We start from the raw sequence: 17,152 nt of genomic DNA on the forward strand, positions 1-17,152 counted from the left end.
GGGTTCGTTGACGCTCGGAAACACGTTGGTGTGAGTTTTCAGTCAAACAGACGGCAACCGAGCGACAGCCAGAGATTCGGTGTTTACCATTAATTCGGGTTTTTAGTTGCAGCAGCATGAGCCGGGCCGTCGTCGGCCGCTGCTGTGCGTGTTGCCGGAGCTGAGGAGGACATGCTGCTGTTCAATCTGCCACAGCTCAGTCAGGAAGGAAGCAACTATACTGCAAACCTGCACACCTGAGGGAGACCATTTTTTTTTTCATTTTACTGCTCTTTTATTTCACTGTCGTTTTTTTCTGGAAATGAGAGCGACGTTGGTGCTGCTGCATGTCTTGTCATGCTGCTGGCTGGTCTGTGGCACACTTTCAAAAACTGACGCAAAGAAGTCGCACAAAGCTGAGACTGAGGTGAGTAAACTTCACCTGTGTGGTCATGCAGGGCTCCCGTGATTGCCTGGTGTGTCACTGGACTTACCAGAATTATCCTGAATCGTCCTGAATCAGATAGAGACCCCTATCCTGCATGTGTCCCGTCAGGTTTATGGTTATCTGTCACTGAAATGTGCTCTGTTTCTGTTTACTCTTGTTGTTTTTAGACATCTCCAGCTGAGCAGTCAGTGCTGGACAGAGGCCTGGTGGTGTCAAACCTGCAGTGGAAGGACATAGTGAAGGAGGAAAAGAGACACTGTGCCCACATTAAGAGAACCTTTCAAGGTCCAGTGCTTGGATATGTCACACCTGTAAGTCTGACATCCACTCACCTGCATGTCTGCGTTCTCTGTTTCTCTTTTGATAACACTGTTATCACAACAGTTAGAAAGGACAAGTTCCGATTCCGCTCAGTCTGCAAAATGCAGTGAAAAGGTCACATGGTTTCCTGAATCGGAGGTTGCTGAATGAAGCAAGTGGCTTCTAATGTTTCAGTCCTTTACTGCAAAAATTCACTCCACGTTTTTGTTTTTTTTGCATATTAAAATAAGAAATAGTTTCATTCAACTGTCATTTATTCATGCAACTCCAGGTTTTCAATTGTGATGGATTCGATGTTTATTTTTTAAAATTTTTAAATTTGTGGCACTAAATTTAAAATCTGTTAGTTACGGACTGCAGCAGAACATTTTAGAGTCTGAGATACTGAGGTGGGCATTTTTCATTGTTTCCTGAGGTTTGATACAGCAATGATTAAAAACTATATTACTATTACTTCTAATAACAGTAATAATATGATTTTGAATCATTAATAACAGCTTGAGATGACAGTAAACTGTCGTTGCATCCTTAAACTTATCCAAAGCCCCCATCTCTCATGCTGGAGGAAAGTAAAATTTCTTGCATGCTGTGGAGAAGAAGAATGACAGTAGAAGCCAGTAAATTAATATTTTATGTGTATGTTTTGACTAGGGATCGTCCAGTTAACATCCTGGCCAAATATCAGGCCTGATTTCAGCATTTTTCTGATTATCATTATTTTTAAAAACATATTCCTGAATAAAATATATTTTTTTTAAAAACCTCTACTTGGACACTGATACAGCTGCTTCTCTCTGTCGTCAGTCTGTGGTCTTGAGCAACGTCCTGCCCACAGCACTATCTAAATTGAGTAATAGCCTTTTGGCACTGAAAGATGAACGTTGGAAAGTTCTCTTTAAAATAAACATGCATTCACTTTTGTTGCATTGCGTTTTTACTTTGAGCTCTGTATTTTTGATGTACTCTTTCAGAACTACTTGTTTTTGATTGCTCATAAGAGGAAATATTCTGCTGTTGAACTTGGAGGAAATGCAACTATTAAGAGATAAGAAGTGATTCTGCACAGGGGTGTACTCACTTCTGTGTTATACTGTATGCTAAATATAAATAAACTCAGGCATTTCAACAAAGTTTTGTGTTGGAGTATGTCTTGTGTAAATTTTGATACCAAGATTGAATTTTTATTACTGCAACTGTACATCAGTTCCACATATTGGTTATCAGTCACTTGATTACTAATTATTGGTATTTCTCCTGCAAAAACCATATGAGACAACCACTAGTTTCGACTCAGTATCTGAATTAAATGCCTCATTTTCCCTTCCTGCAGTGGAATTCCCACGGCTACGACATTGCTAAGACATTTGGCTCCAAACTAACATCAGTATCTCCAGTGTGGCTTCAGCTCCGCCGACGAGGACCTGAAACCTTTGATGTTACGGGACTCCATGATCATGACCCAGGTAGATGATTCACCTCAATGACAGCCAAATGGGAATTCTCTACTTTATTTATTAAAACGTCATCGCAAATGACTGATGTACATGAACTAAAATGATCTTTTTGTCTTTCCAGGCTGGGTCAAAGCTGTACGCAAGTCTAACAAAAAAGTCAGGATGGGTGAGTAGATGTCCTCCTCACTCACTGCCTACAATAAATGTGTGTCGGTTCAAGTGGAGTCAGATAAGACAGTTGCTTCATTTTTTTCATTTCTGACCCTCAGTACCTCGGCTGTTATTTGACGGCTGGTCCTACCAGGATTATATGAGCGTGCTGGGAAGTGAGGATGAAATTGAGGAGCTGGGAGGTGAGCTGGTGGATGTTGCAAAGGTAATACAGTTATGTGTTTATCTTTACTTCCCTTGAAACAAAGTTCTGTTTGTTCTTTGTCCCTTTAATGTGAATACTGTGGCCTTGCAGACCGAAGGTTTCGATGGCTTCACCTTGGAGCTGTGGAGCCAGCTGGGAGGCAACAAAAGAAAGTGAGTTCTTCTATTGCCAGACCAATATTGAACACTCTATTTGTTTTTTCTTTCTGGGGTAAATTAGTAAACAAATGTGCCACCTTTTCCTTCCAGGGAACTGGTCCATTTGGTGAAACACATATGTGAGATTTTAAAAGCTAAAAGACTGGACTGCATTCTTGTTATTCCACCTGCTGTGACAAGGTGAATAAAGCTGTTTTATATTCTGCAACTATAAATGCTTAAAAACATCAGTATGACTGATACTGAACAATTTTGGTCATTATCATATTTGTCAGTACGGGGCAGCCGGGTATGTTTGGCAGAGAGGAGTTTGAGCAGTTGGCTCCTGCCGTCGATGGATTCAGCCTCATGACATACGACTACTCCAGCGGTTCCAGGTGAGTCCACAGGTACAAGGGACGTCCATATGTTTCAGCTAGAAATGGAAATGTTGACTCACAGCTACAGAAGATTCACAGTGATTCAGACAATATTCTGAGGTGTGTGTTGTTTCTTAACAGACCAGGCCCGAGTTCTCCCCTGCCCTGGGTGAGAGACTGTGTTCTCCAACTTGCACCAAACCCTCAGTGGAGGCAAAAGATCTTACTTGGTCTCAATTTGTATGGCCTTGATTTTGCAAGCCAAGGAACAGAGCCAATCCTTGGGGGAAGGTAAGATAACACTGTGACTATTGCTGGAATACTTTCTGCATTTTAGCAGCTAAAGTTTCATACGTTTCAATCCTTTGGGAGTATTTCACCAATTCAGCATTACCCTCCTACATTATTGTTGGATTCACAGAAAATTATTAAAATTGATGCTGCAAGACCCATAGATACCTGCTGTATTCAAAATCCCTCTCTTGTTCACTCTTTCACTACCTCCTATGTAACATCCAGTGAGTGGGATACTTAATAGTGGTCAGCAAACTGAGATTTCTGATGCTTATCATCATTTTGCATCATCACTGACGCATGTAGAGATGCTGTGATCATTTTGGAACTCGGTTACATTTAAGGATACATGCCACAGGCACTACTTTTTTTCTTCCACAGTAAAATTCTTGAAGGGACTATAAAAGGAAAACATTTATATGAAAAAAAAGCAGGCAGTAAATGTGCTCCACTGTTGAGAGTATTCTGACTCATAATGCAAATTTCGGATATAAACCTGCCATTTCCACTGCGGAATTCACTCAGTTTCCTCCCCTCTTCCACTCTCTGCATGTTATTGTTTTTAAAATCCCCTTAGCTACAGTGAACAACAAAGCAGCAATCTATACGCTGAAAATGACAAGTTTACTAAAGACTTGGATCATGCAATGAGGCAAGTCTGCTGGGTTCTTTTGGTGAATTATCCACTTCATTGACAGTCCTTGCCTCTGTGTGCCAGTGTTCCACCACAATGATTCCTCCCTGAATATTTTGCAGGGGCACCATTGCTGCCTCCTGGGCATTGCACTGCTCAAAACGATTGTAATTGGTTTAAAAAAAATATGAACAAGACAAAGCCTTTTTTTTGATAATGAGGTACAACCAGACCATCCTCTAGCAATGACACAGTGTTGTGGATAGGTCTGATTATGTGAGACCAAGAATCAAAGTTTTTTTTTTACTCCATGTGCAATAATTCCTGTCAAAAGTCGAGTGCCAAAACAGCAGCTAATCCTTAATACAGTTCCATGATGCAGGCCTCAAGCAGGGATAAGCAACAGGCTACAGATGTTTGGTCAAGTAATCTTTCTTCTCATCCCATACATATCATTTTTTTTCATTTTCAAACCTGACTGATGCTCATTTGACTTGTCATAAGATTTCACAAAGTGGTCTCTGACTCAACAAAAACTTTTTTTTGTCAGAAGCATCTCTGTAAATCAGGGGATTGCCCTTGAAAGTATTCTTTAGTAAAATATTCCAGACCAAATAAACAATATTCAGAGTTTGAGGGAAAAAATACATCTTTTGTGTGGGGTGTGGTTTGATTAGATTTGAGTGACACTGATCTGGCAACAACCACACAGCTGTTACCAGATATTCATTCAAATGTTGCTAAACTCCAATTGTTGCACACGAATACGTGACCTCAACTGTTTCCAATGAAAACACATTTTCTATGAGTTAATAAAAACTTTTCAGACTAGAAGAGCACACTGAGCTTTATATTCTAATTAGAAGCAGAGTGAAGTCATTGTGAAATGCTGACTGAGAGGTTTTTAGGGTTTTTAACTCTCTACGTTTGTCTGATTTCCTGCAGGTACATTGAGATTTTGCGAGAACACAGGCCAAAACTAGTGTGGGATGAATATTCTGCAGAACATTATTTCAACTACAAAAGGTACTAATTTAGCAACACATTGAATCAACAACATATGGCTTGAATCTGAAACTCCCAGGAGCCTCCATTAACAACATCTGTCCCTTCCCTCTCATGTCAGGAACAATGCAGTGAAGCATGTGGTGTACTATCCGTCACTGAAGGTAAAACTCTTTACTTTTTGTTTGAGAAAATAACAGCGATTATATTTTCGGTTAACAGTGATTTAAGATTAACAGTATTTTAATTGCTTTACAGTCAATCTACCAGAGGATCTCTTTAGCTACTGAGCTGGGAACAGGAATTTCCTTATGGGAATTGGGACAAGGATTGGATTATTTTTATGATCTTCTCTGAGAGCTGGACTTGTTGGTGAAGATTGTGGAGCTTGGATTTTTCTTTTTCACAGAACTTGGTGGTGTATACAGGTTATTATTTTTCTGTCTGAGCAATCAAAATGAACTCTGAAATGAGCCATGGATGGGGTTTAGTTAATACTCAACTTGTTTGAGGGTCATGAGTGTTGAGAAACCTTGTCTTCATGTATGAAACAGGTTTACAGATTTAAAAGGTTCTTGGAGCAAACAATAGGTACTTCAGTACATTTTATTTCTTCTCATTGTGAACAAAACATGTACAGTTCAATCAGAGTGCAGTAGCACATCTGCATTCAGCAACAAAAAGGTGCATGATCGTCATCAATGTGTATAAATTTTAAATGAAGGGGTTTGTTCGTGTTCGGAGGACGTCAGAGCTTGTGTGCCACAGACACCTGCAGCATCTGTTCAGTACTAAGCTAGAAATCATCTCTGCTCCTGGAACCAGCTGTGCTCGTTGAAAAGATTCATCCATCATCAAGAATACATCTGCTCCTGGAAACAGTCTGCTCATTTTTCTAATATTCAAATCAAGACATTAAACTGTGTGGCTTTTATTCGTTTTATATTCACATTGACAAGTAATGAAGTTGTATTTGCAGCTTTGCCAAACATCTGCTCTGACCCAGCATCTTCCAGTATTTGTTCAAGATAAGTGTTTGTTTACTTACATGAATATAAATGTGGGACAACTAAGCTGTTGAAATTGAGTGCTCCAGGTGTCTTTTTTTTATTACTTGGCAGTACAAAGCAGGATTAGATTATTTACAGCAAGTGAGGTTGACTGCATATTCTGTCCAGTTATTAGGTGTCTGTCTACGACTATGTGCAGGGCGTCTTCTTGACTTGCTGGAAAACACAGAGTTAAAATGAGCTGGTTTTAGAAACGATGGGAAAGCATTATCTATTAATTTAGTGTCTGTGCTCTACAGGTCAGCTCACCTGTGTATGATCCACCACTGTCTTTTACAAAGTCTTCTACAATCAAGGGCAGGTTGGCAAAGTCAGGCCTCCGCACCAGTTCAAACACTGACGGCTGTTAAGACAAACAGTGAAAACATGGGAACTAGATAAATACATTATTGCACATTCGACTTGTGTGTCCTAAGAACACTCACCCCTGTTAAGCTGTAGCCGCTGAAAATCCACCTCTGTCCTTCAGTGGCACAACACAGCGCTGACACTCCCTGTCCCACTGCACACACAGGCTCTGGGCAGAGAGAAAAACGGCATGTATCACGCTGTCAGAAAAGGCATGCAGATTTTAAAATTAGCACCAGACTCACTTTGTTGTGAGATGAATTGTGTGAGAATGCGGTGCAGAGAGCCGCTGTGTGCCAGGTCGTTCAGCGCTCCAGGACAGTCCGGGATGAGCAGCGCCTGGTATCGGGCACCTTGGAAGGGTCAAAATGACATAAATGAGCAGAGTCCGACCATCAGGAGATGCAAGAACAGCCGATTACCATGAAATGAATAATCTCACCATCTATAGATTCAAGTTTGGCTGGTGTTGCGTAGGGTTTCACATTGAAGTCTTGTACCCATCTAGCTGTACTTTCATCTACTCCAATGAAGTCTATTGGCTTCCCCTGCAATTCAAAGAGACACTGAGTACCGACTGGCTGCAGAATAACACCTAATATTAAGAGTTGAGGTGACATTGTGTTGACTTGACCGGGGGAAAACTGTTTTTAAGAATTTGGTTGCATCTTAAAATGTCTCTCCGTAATATCTGCAGTCTAGCCAGAATGATCAAATGTTTACCCATGAAGAATCCAGTGTTTATTATAGTGTATTCTTACTTATTGAGAGGTACTCCAGTAATGTTTCTAAAAACATAGCTTCACTATACTGCATTCTTTGGCATATTCCTCACATATTGGAAATACTCCTGAGTAATGGGGATTTGTATTCGGGCTGAACAATTGTTTAGAATATTATCAAAAATCCCAGTATGGGCAGGTGCACTATCCAAATCATAAAAGCTGCAATGTTTTGATGAAGGTAAATTGAGTCCCAGCATACTGTTTTAAATGAAGCAATGTGATGCGGCGATGCCCCTGACCTATAAATCACATTCACAAGGGAGGAAGCTTCTTTGGTGCAGACAGCATTAAGATTCATCATCATTTTTACTTCTTCTTTTTTTTAGATGAAAAAGACATGCAATAAAATTGTGACTTACACTGCAATCTCTCAATAACAGTCACAATATGAGTATTTTATTATTATTATTATTCAGTCAACTTCATTGTCCATTTATCTCTACATTTTGTGCTGTTGGCTTTATAAAATGAGCAATATAAAGGCAACAACTATGATTTAAAGAAAGACATTTCTAGTACTTATTTGCTTTCAAGCAGCTGTAATACATATACAGTGAAAACGGGCTTTAGAGTGATGTAGGGGACTGAATGTTTTTTGGGCTTATGTCTACAACACATTGTTAAGTTTTTTGTTTATGTAATGTCTCATTTATATATTTTATACTATTCTGGAGGAGATAATTACATTTTTTCCCTTGAACTTGTCTGAATATTCTACTCCCTTTGTGTTGACAGATCGAGATGCTACATTTTAAAGGTTTGTACTTTCAGTAAAAGGTATTCGTCAGAGAACAGCTCAACTTTTAAGACAGCGGGCTGGATTTCAGACACTCATAAATTCAAAGGTATTTTAATAATAGCTTTAGGAAAATATGTTGAAAGAAAAAAAAATCTTTTATCCTTTTCCTATGCAGTTGCCATGGACACCGGTGCGTAACCGCCTGACGCAGTGACGTGCTGAGGTCACAGAGGGAAGTTGAAGCTAACTAGCTGCTAGCTTTCAGATAGTCTTACCCCAGGTGTGGCTGTCTGGAGGTTAAACGCTGAGCTGCAGAGATTGAAGGACTGATGGAAAGATTTTGCTGACACCCCTGAATGAACAAAACATAATTTTAACGCTTTAAAAGAGCACGATGTACATCTGCTTAGCTAGCTGTAGCAGGTGATGCTGTTCGAGCTTTAACAACAACTGGACTGTCACTGATACAAAACTTATTTAAACTACAAACTAACGAACCCACCTTGAGGAGAAGCACTCGCCACTATTAAACAGGTTGGTTTCGCAGACATTTCATTGACCTGTGCTTGAAATTATTAGGGCAATATTTGTGGAAGAAACGACGCAAAAGAAATAGACGAGGAAGAAGTAGTCAGCTGACAACAACCTCCGCCCAGGTAATTTCAGCATAAAAGTCAAAAACCTCTGGGGGGGGGGGGGGGGGGGGGGGGGGGGGGGGGGGGGGGAAGGAGTGGAAATAATAAATGCGAAGCACCTTTTATTTGCATCCCAACAAAGAAACTGTATATTCTATATTCATTTTAAAATTCTACTTTTAGCTAAGGCTGTGCGATACATACAAAACTAAATAAACAATGAAGGCCTTTCAATGAAAAATCAATCAGTGCCTCTCACCTGACACCTTCAGGATCATTTGATTGTGTACAATAACTTTAGCATATTAAATAAGCATAAGCTATGCAAAAATGTACCGTCATATCATAAATATTGAGTGACAGGCCATTGAAGTACATAGAGATGGAACAAAATTTTGCACTTTTTCATTATGCAGGGCCACCTCCATCATGAAGGACCCCTCCCACCCCTCACATGGACTGTTTGCTGCCCTTCCATCAGGAAAGACACCGCACAGCATCAGAACCCACACATCAAGGTTCTGCAGTAGCTTCTACCCACAGGCAGTCAGACTGTTGAACACCCTGCGGCTACAACACGTAGACCTGCACCCATCACCCCCATACCCCAGTCACATTAATCTCACTCAGTATCACCCCACTAGCAAGTATGATTGTGTCTGATGTATGCTTGTGCTTTTGTTTCTTTTTTTAAATCTAGTTTAGTCTTTTTAAATGATCTTACATTTATTTTTACCTTATATTTATTCTTAAGTTTTTATAGTATTACCCTCATTTCTGCACTGTGAATGGATGTGAGAAACGCCATTTCGTTTAACTGTGTGCTACGTACACTGCTGAGTGACAATAAAGCTGAAGTTGAAGTTGAACATGGATTTTACTGCATTGTGGTTTTAATGTGCAGTTTTCTGTCATTTCTGTGCAGGTTAATCATGTAAAACTCAGCCCACAGTTGATTTTTTAGCATATACGAAGCTCTTTTGATGTTCACATTCTCAGTGGCATGTTGGAAATGTATAGAAATATACCTAATTAGAATAATGTTCATTTATTTGGTATTTTATTAGTACATAATTGAAAATAAATGGTTAAATAGGCTGCTGAGGGGTAATGCTGATGTGTTTTTATGTCCGTTTCATCCTCTGATAAACTTTTTTATGTATAGAGGAAATGTCAGTAGACAGGAAGAATAGTGGGAAGGGCTTTATTTAAACTAAACAAGAGTCACAATGCAAAAAGGCAAAACTGGATTAAGAGGGAAACCACAATCAACTCTCTACAAAATGTTCACAATAAACAAAAGGGAGGAAATCCACAAAAACTAATACAGAACCAACTAAACTAACCAGAAGGGGTACTAACAAGATTGGGGAGGCAGGTTTGGGGAAAAAGAGAGTCCATATATGATTGAGGTAGACATGAAGCAAAAACAAGAATTGGGAGAAATCCAGGTGACAGAGTCCAAGTGGGGAAATCCAGGAGCAGGGAAGCAGAGTCCATTTAGGGAACAGAGTCTATGTGAAGACGTGTCTTTGTGATCCAGCCAGGTGTGACTGAATGAGCTGAGCTTCATATTGCAAGAGGTGATTGTGAACAGGTGTCCTGAGTTAGCTGATTACTGCAGCTGACACTCATTAATCACTCAGTAATCAGCAGGTAGCAGAATGCAGGCAGGTGAAACAGGGAGAGCACGAGGGGGAGTGACAGGGAGAGAGAGAGACATGAGGGAGGTGACAGACAGACAGAGGGAGCCAAAAACAGACAGATCAAAACAGATAGATACAGAGAGAACAGGAGGAAGAAGGAGAGGAACGGGCTGGAACAGGATTACTGAATTAATACATGTGTTGATTCATTGTTTTTAATAAATATTTTTACACGAATGTTTGACAAAGAAACAGTTAAATATAAATATAAAATATGACAAAAATATCAACTTTTTAACCGCCTAAACTTCCTCTCTGTGGTCAGCTGACTCTGCGTCACCAGTTGGTCATGTGACAAACCAGGACGCACCTCATCAGTAAACACAACTTAAAATACACGATAGTTGACTTTTGAAGAGGATTTCATGGTTTTCCCGTATAGTTTAGCAAACGTAAACTATGACACAGCGTGTTGACGTTTTCATTTGCGTTAGTAGGTTTTTGTTCCAGGAGTTTTGTCGGTGTTTTCTCCTGTAACGGAGCTCACTGTGAGTCTGAACGGCAAATGGAGGCTGTCAAACTCCAACGGGTCGCTGCTGCTGCCTGCACAGGTTCCCGGCTGTGTCCATTCAGCCCTCCAGCAGCAGGGATTCGTCCCAGTAGGACGACTGAGACTATAAATATGAACATTTATGATACAATGTGAATACAGCTTTATATATACATGTCCTCTCACACCTGGACTCCCCAAATACATATGTCAGAATGCTGTTCATAGACTTCAGTTCAGCATTTAATACAATAATCCCCCAGCAGCTGGTAAACGAACTCTCCATGTTAGGACTTAACACCTCCCTCTGCAACTGGACACTGAATTTCCTGTCTCGGAGACCACAGTGTGTACGTGTGGGCAGCAGAACGTCAGGCACCATCACGCTGAGCACCAGTGCCCCCCAAGGGATGTGTGCTCAGCCCCCTTCTGTTCACACTGCTCACCCACGACTGCGCTGCCGAGACAGACTCCAACGTCATCTTCAAGTTTGCCGATGACACCACAGTGCTGGGTGGGCCTCATCAGCAACAATGACGAGACGACCTACAGAGCAGGGGTGGAGCGCCTGGTAGGATGATGCAGCAACAACAGCCTGACTCTGAATGTGGACAAAACTAAAGAGCTGCTGGTGGACTTCAGGAGGCCACAGGCTGACCACCGTCCACGAAACATCAACGGCTCCATGGTAGAGAGGGTCAAGAGCACCAAATTCCTGGGGGTGCACATCACAGATGACCTCAGCTGGTCTCTCCACACCAACTCCACAGTGAAGAAAGCACAACAACGGCTCCACTTCCTGAGAAGACTGAACAAAGCCAGCCTTCCAACTCCAATCCCCACCACCTTCTATAGGGCCGCTGTGGAAAGCGTCCTGACTGGCTGTTTCACCGCGTGGTTTGGAATCTGCACAGAAGTGGATCGCAGATCTCTGCAATGTGTGGTCATGACAGCAGAGAGGGTCACTGGTACCTCCTTCCTGGCTCTCCAGGACATCTACCAAGAATGCTGCATATCTTTCCAGCATTTTTGAGACCTTATAGCTTCATAAGTGCAGATAATAACCAGATGACAGATTTTATGTGCAGTGCAATGCCACAATCTGAATTCAAAATCTTGTCTTTGTTTAGCATATTACTGACTTTGAGCATGGATATATGGGATATAACATAACACATAATGCACTTAAAGTTTTCTCCAGTGACTCATCAGATAACAGAGAACACATCCAGGTTACCAGCGATTGTTTTTATTAATTTACTTTACTGTCATTGACAGTAAACTGCTGCAGTTTTGCTATTGAAACTATAAAAGATTCCATAACAATGCTCAAAATTGTTTTAATTATAGAAAATCTACTTTTAACAGAGCTCACATGTGTTTTTCTTCCCAGAAAATTTCATGTGTTTTCCTTTGCAATTCAAGAGTCTGTAACTCAGAAAATATTCATACTATGAAGCTAAAGTACTGTATGAATTAAGTAAATATACTATAGTTACTGTATATAAAAAATCTACTTATTCTGATGTGGTGACATGAGGGCTTTATATTTGGTTGATTTTATCTGAAGTGATCCATAGAACCAACACAATTGCAAAAGTACCCACAGCATGTTCATATTTTGTGCTTTTTTAAATTTGTTTTTGGTTGCAAGGTAATCCATTTATCATTGTCTGTAATATAAAATGGAGAATACATGAGGCATGCAATGGAAACAGAACAGTGCTGTCCAGCAGCATTACAGAGTCTCTAATGTGTGTATTCTGAAAATGATCTTATCATAGTTTGAAGTTATACCTTCACAACATATACCTGTGGAAATATTTGTTGTTGTTGTTGTTGTTTGCAGTATCTAAGGGAACATTTTACAGTTCATTATGTGCTATATTTTAGAATATTCAAGAAAGTCCAAAATCAGTACGGCTCTTCTTCCAAACTCCGATAAAGGCAGCAAGTAAACATCATCCCCACCAGCTGAAAGACAACAGACACAAGAAACTTGTTAGTTCCGCACTGCACATAGACACAACTATTATTGACAGCTCAGCTACTCAGGGTTTGTACATTGAAATGGATGTTGATATTAGCCTGTATTTTGCTCTGTGTTCAAGGCTTTACCTGTAGAAATGCAATCCCAATACCCACTGCACTGAGAATATATAGCTGACTCAGGATGAACTCTTCTAATTTCTTGATGCAGCCTCCCTTGGAGCACAAGAAATTGAAAATAAATTAAAAACCTTTTTATAATATAACATGTAGGCAGTGGAAAGCTCTTCTCACCTCCACCTTGTAGATGTTGGAGGGATGGTCCCTGATGCCGCAGAGTTCACTGGGAGTTTTACAGCAGCTGTCAGGAACAACATTTTGGGTAGACTGGATCCACACACTGTCCGTCCAGTCTGAGGAATTGTGACTGCCACAACACTTAAACTGAAAAGGAGGCGGTTCATGTTTTCAATGGAAAGAAAACAAATGAGAAGTTGTGCTAATACAGAATTTGTCATCATTAATCGTATTATAATGCAGGCTAAAGGGACTGTCTTTTCACGTTTAATATTATGTCATCACACTTGACTGTAAATACATTTTTTTCTTGCCAAAATGGGGTCATGCTGTTTGCTTAAAGCCATTTCCGCCACACCTCCTGTTGTAGTTTGTCCACAGCCTCTGTGATGCTCTCCTGTCCCGGCTGCTTGTACTTCTGCTGCATGGTTCCCATCAGGTTCTGTCTGAGCTCCTCATCCAGCTGTGAGACAGGAGAAGCACTTTAGTGGAGAAAAAAAAACGAATCTGTCACCCGCAAATCCCCTCCCATCAATAAAAATAGACCCTGGTCAAGTTTCTCTCCTCCCCTGTAACATTCCAGTCTACCTGTGCAATGCCCACACATAACTCAAATTATATGAGCACAGATTCTTTGACCTCACTCCCTGATTCACAGGAACATTCTTCACATGAATTTGCAAATAAAAATAGCTTTTGTTTTGGCTGACTGAAGACAAAACCAACTTATACCAGCCTGTTAGAGAAACAGATTTGTGTGAAATAGAAGACTATGGCAACACATTACCTGGTAGCAGAAAGGGAAACACTGGAGCAGGAGAAAGGGGGGAAGAAAGAGAGGTGTAAGAAAGATGGAAAAACAGGACAAATGAAGAACATGCACAGAAAGGCATGCAGAGCAGATTTCACAACAGGGTGCAGCGACTGAGGTATTGCATGAGTGTTAGATTTTAGATAGAAATGCTGGAAAACAGTGAATGGTCTTTGGAATCACATGGAAGCATAATGAAATGACAAAAAACACAAAATATTCACAAAAAGACAAAATGTCAGCCTTGTAAATTTGTATTTATAATGAAAGTGATATGTTGGACTGATATTAGTCACTGTATGATTTGGTGAAACATACAAGCACATCCAGATGGACAGTAAAGCCTCACGTGTTGGTAGGTAATGTAGGCCAGGACACCGGCAATGATTTCCAGCAGGAAAATACAGAGCAGCAAGATCAAATACTGTGAAGGACAGACATAGACATGAAATAATGAATACACTTGAGCCGAAAAATATAACACTTTGATCATGTTTCAGTGCACTTCGCTGCTAAAACACAGCATTAAATGATGTTCTAAATGTAACGTAAGCAGTGAAAGTATATGTGCATCAATGAATGAACAAAATAGAAGTAGTGCTCCAGAGAATAAGCAATTCAACAGTGGGAAAGGAAGTTATCCATTGCACAGTTTGCGGGGAATATAGAAATAGACATAACGTCACAGAGCCTGTGCAGGATTGAATGATGTCCTTTCACTGTGTGTCTGTCTCTGTCTCTCAGTCTTCAGTCTAAGCAGCCGTTTGTGATGCCCCCCATTCCTCTGGCATGAGCCACACACTAAATCTAAACTCTTAAAGACACACTCTGCATGACTTTGTCTGTTATATCTGACAAGCATGTCTGACATAATGAGCTGCACTGAATGCAGGCAGACGAGACAGAAGGTCACCAAGGATTAACTTTCAATACACGACTCAGACGAGGCAGTGTGTGTATAAACAGAAACTTCAACGTGTCTTGGTTTCTGATTTGACACAATCATATAGGGTGGGGGGGTGGCGTGAACTTTGCTGCAGTGAAGTGAAACAACCAAGGCAAACATGAAAAATTCTTTTACAAGCTTTGTTTTGCAGGGCTGACCACCTTACCACGATCAAAAGACTCTTCATCTCCTTCAGAGTGGCACAGCATCCAATTATCCCGGTCATTATCACAATGACTCCAGCTGCTATCAGGATGTAAGCGGACACTGAGTAGAAGCTGGAATTCAGTAAACTGATGTAGTCGCTCTTTTCCACCAGAGTCCACACTCCCACTGCCAGCACCACTCCTCCTGCCAGCTGACAGAACGCACCGTTATCAGCTCCACTCAAACCAGATGCTCACATCATGCAGCACATAACTTTTAGCAGTTAGATCGTGATGCAAACAAGACAACGCCTCATTCGTTCACTGTACGCCTCAAGAGACGCTCGGCTAAATGAGTTTTTATTATCCAAAAGACATAAATCTCTGAGTGCATACAGAGTGCAGGGTTAGGAGACGATTGTACATAAAGTGATCAGTTTATCTGTGAAGCCTTAAAGAAATTAAAGTTAATAAAGTAGAAAATAGAAAGCTCCATGTGGTATTTTTTTAACCTTTGGCTCTACATTAATTATTGCAAAAACAGTGCATTATTTAACATGAGAAATTGTGTTGGCTGTGCAGTGATTCAGTGTCATAAAAGGAAACTTCATTAATATCTATGGCATGTGAAACAAAGCATGAACAGGATGTTGCAACTTTTAGTAAATTATTACTACTGATCGTATTAAAATTCATCTCAGCATTCAGCAGAGCTCCTAACACGAGCATTTGTCATTTTAAATTCTAAAAAAAATCTTTGCACCTACCCAGAAAAGAATATTGAAGAGGAAAAGTAGATATTTCAGACAAATTGTCCCACAGGTGTGTGTTTTTTCACGTTGAGTTTCCATTCTGGGTAAATAAAAAAGACACATTAGTAGTCCGTAAGCTCATGCACAAGAGGAGAAAACACTGGCAAATATAAAACTCCAAAAAGTTTTTCTGGAGATGATTAAATAGCAAAACTGAATCTCTCCCTAGAGAGTAAACACAAGATGCTCTCAGAGGAAGTCATACCTCCCAACACTGCTCTCATACTTAGGATTATTATCACACAGCTTTCTGTTTCTACACTTGCATGATAATGAGACTTATTGTATCAGCTCTGTATCTGATTGAAACTAGTTAGTTGTGGTCTACACATAGGAATTTCCTCTTTTAGTCTGCTTTAGTTCCACCTTTGGTGTAAAAAGGTGATTTTCTGGGTGGAGTTCAAACACAGCTGCAGCACATATGAGCTCTCCTGACAACATATTTACTGAGTTTTTACATACATGACATTGGACTGAAACGTGTTGTGGATTTCAAACTTGCATCGAGCTGGTGTAGCGGTGCAATGGAAAGAGCTCACAGATGAAATCAAATATGTTGTGGGGAAAACATACTTAACTACTTGTGTCACATGTCATCCAGCAGAAGGATATATATATGTCCCCCATCTCAGTAACTTAAGCTGATCATCTCACGCTTCAGTGATTTACTGTTACTGACTTTCTTCACTCTTTACTGAATTAATTCGTCAAACTCTGTCTTTATCCTAACCTAAACTGAACTTTCCTCTGTGTCTATTTTAAGAGAAGTTGAGACCCTGAGCATCATGGGAGATGGTGATGTTAAATTTCAGGCACCAGTGAGAATCTATTTTTCCAACATTACACAAATCAAGAAAAGGCAAAGACATAAAACATGCAAAACACACTTGTAACTATCATCTTTCAAGACAAGCTCCCTGTGCAAACGTGACTGAAAACAATGTCCTAATGGTCATATTCAGGGTTATTTTTAACTCATTGTGTCATGGAAAAACTGCTCTCCCTTTTAGCCGAGACCAAAATACTCCTACCTGATTTTAGGCCCCAGAAGGATGCAGATTATCGGGGTAACGTCTTCCCAGATCCCACTAACCCCAGTGTCAATGTGCCACTGTCTTTGAAGGTTAACTGCAACAGAGTAAGTTCTCAGCTGACAGCCAGAGCCGAGCCTCCTACCAGGCTCTGAGCGTCTGTCCTCTTTTGGCACAGCAGGCAGTTCGCCCCCTCACAAGCCATACAGAGAACTTTTCTGCCCCCAGCTGGTTTCATATGAGCTCTACTGGAGCTAAAGTAATAGCGTAGTTTAACAAACATTGTTCAGCTATTTGAAAAACACCACGGCAAGAAAGG

The 17,152-nt window shown here is 40.5% G+C and overlaps 3 protein-coding genes and 1 long non-coding RNA gene across 5 annotated transcripts; 2 read left to right on the top strand and 2 right to left on the bottom strand.

Annotated features, from left to right (window-relative positions):
• The first annotated feature begins 15 nt into the window (after positions 1-15).
• chid1 (chitinase domain containing 1) lies at positions 16-6,111 on the top strand. The gene is made up of 12 exons (XM_023290654.3): positions 16-406; positions 595-738; positions 2,079-2,211; positions 2,324-2,368; positions 2,472-2,578; positions 2,669-2,730; positions 2,827-2,916; positions 3,012-3,113; positions 3,237-3,386; positions 4,969-5,049; positions 5,150-5,192; positions 5,287-6,111. Exons 1-12 carry the CDS (start codon positions 302-304, stop codon positions 5,383-5,385), a joined length of 1,161 nt encoding a protein of 386 aa, XP_023146422.1. The 5' UTR covers positions 16-301; the 3' UTR covers positions 5,386-6,111.
• gatd1 (glutamine amidotransferase class 1 domain containing 1) lies at positions 5,619-8,617 on the bottom strand. The gene is made up of 7 exons (XM_023290655.3): positions 8,473-8,617; positions 8,246-8,322; positions 6,889-6,994; positions 6,692-6,799; positions 6,524-6,615; positions 6,348-6,441; positions 5,619-6,254 (listed from the first exon to the last, which is right to left on the bottom strand). The coding sequence occupies exons 1-7, from the start codon at positions 8,519-8,521 to the stop codon at positions 6,139-6,141; spliced, it is 642 nt and encodes a 213-aa protein (XP_023146423.2). The 5' UTR covers positions 8,522-8,617; the 3' UTR covers positions 5,619-6,138.
• Positions 8,487-9,702, top strand: LOC129348542 (uncharacterized). The gene is made up of 2 exons (XR_008601119.1): positions 8,487-8,626; positions 9,022-9,702. It is a non-coding gene; the product is annotated as an uncharacterized LOC129348542 (long non-coding RNA).
• A 2,328-nt stretch (positions 9,703-12,030) lies between these two features.
• Positions 12,031-17,018, bottom strand: cd151 (CD151 molecule). 2 transcript variants are annotated; one of them, XM_023290656.3, is made up of 9 exons: positions 16,834-17,018; positions 15,758-15,842; positions 15,011-15,202; positions 14,248-14,322; positions 13,875-13,895; positions 13,446-13,550; positions 13,085-13,234; positions 12,920-13,006; positions 12,031-12,775 (listed from the first exon to the last, which is right to left on the bottom strand). In XM_023290656.3, exons 2-9 carry the CDS (start codon positions 15,839-15,841, stop codon positions 12,716-12,718), a joined length of 774 nt encoding a protein of 257 aa, XP_023146424.2. In that variant the 5' UTR covers position 15,842; positions 16,834-17,018; the 3' UTR covers positions 12,031-12,715. The 2 variants fall into 2 exon arrangements, with proteins under 2 accessions (XP_023146424.2, XP_023146425.2); XM_023290657.3 differs by lacking the exon at positions 13,875-13,895.
• Positions 17,019-17,152: the final 134 nt, after the last annotated feature.

This window comes from Amphiprion ocellaris, chromosome 3 (genome assembly GCF_022539595.1).
Source record: "Amphiprion ocellaris isolate individual 3 ecotype Okinawa chromosome 3, ASM2253959v1, whole genome shotgun sequence".
Taxonomy (NCBI): Eukaryota; Metazoa; Chordata; class Actinopteri; family Pomacentridae; genus Amphiprion; species Amphiprion ocellaris.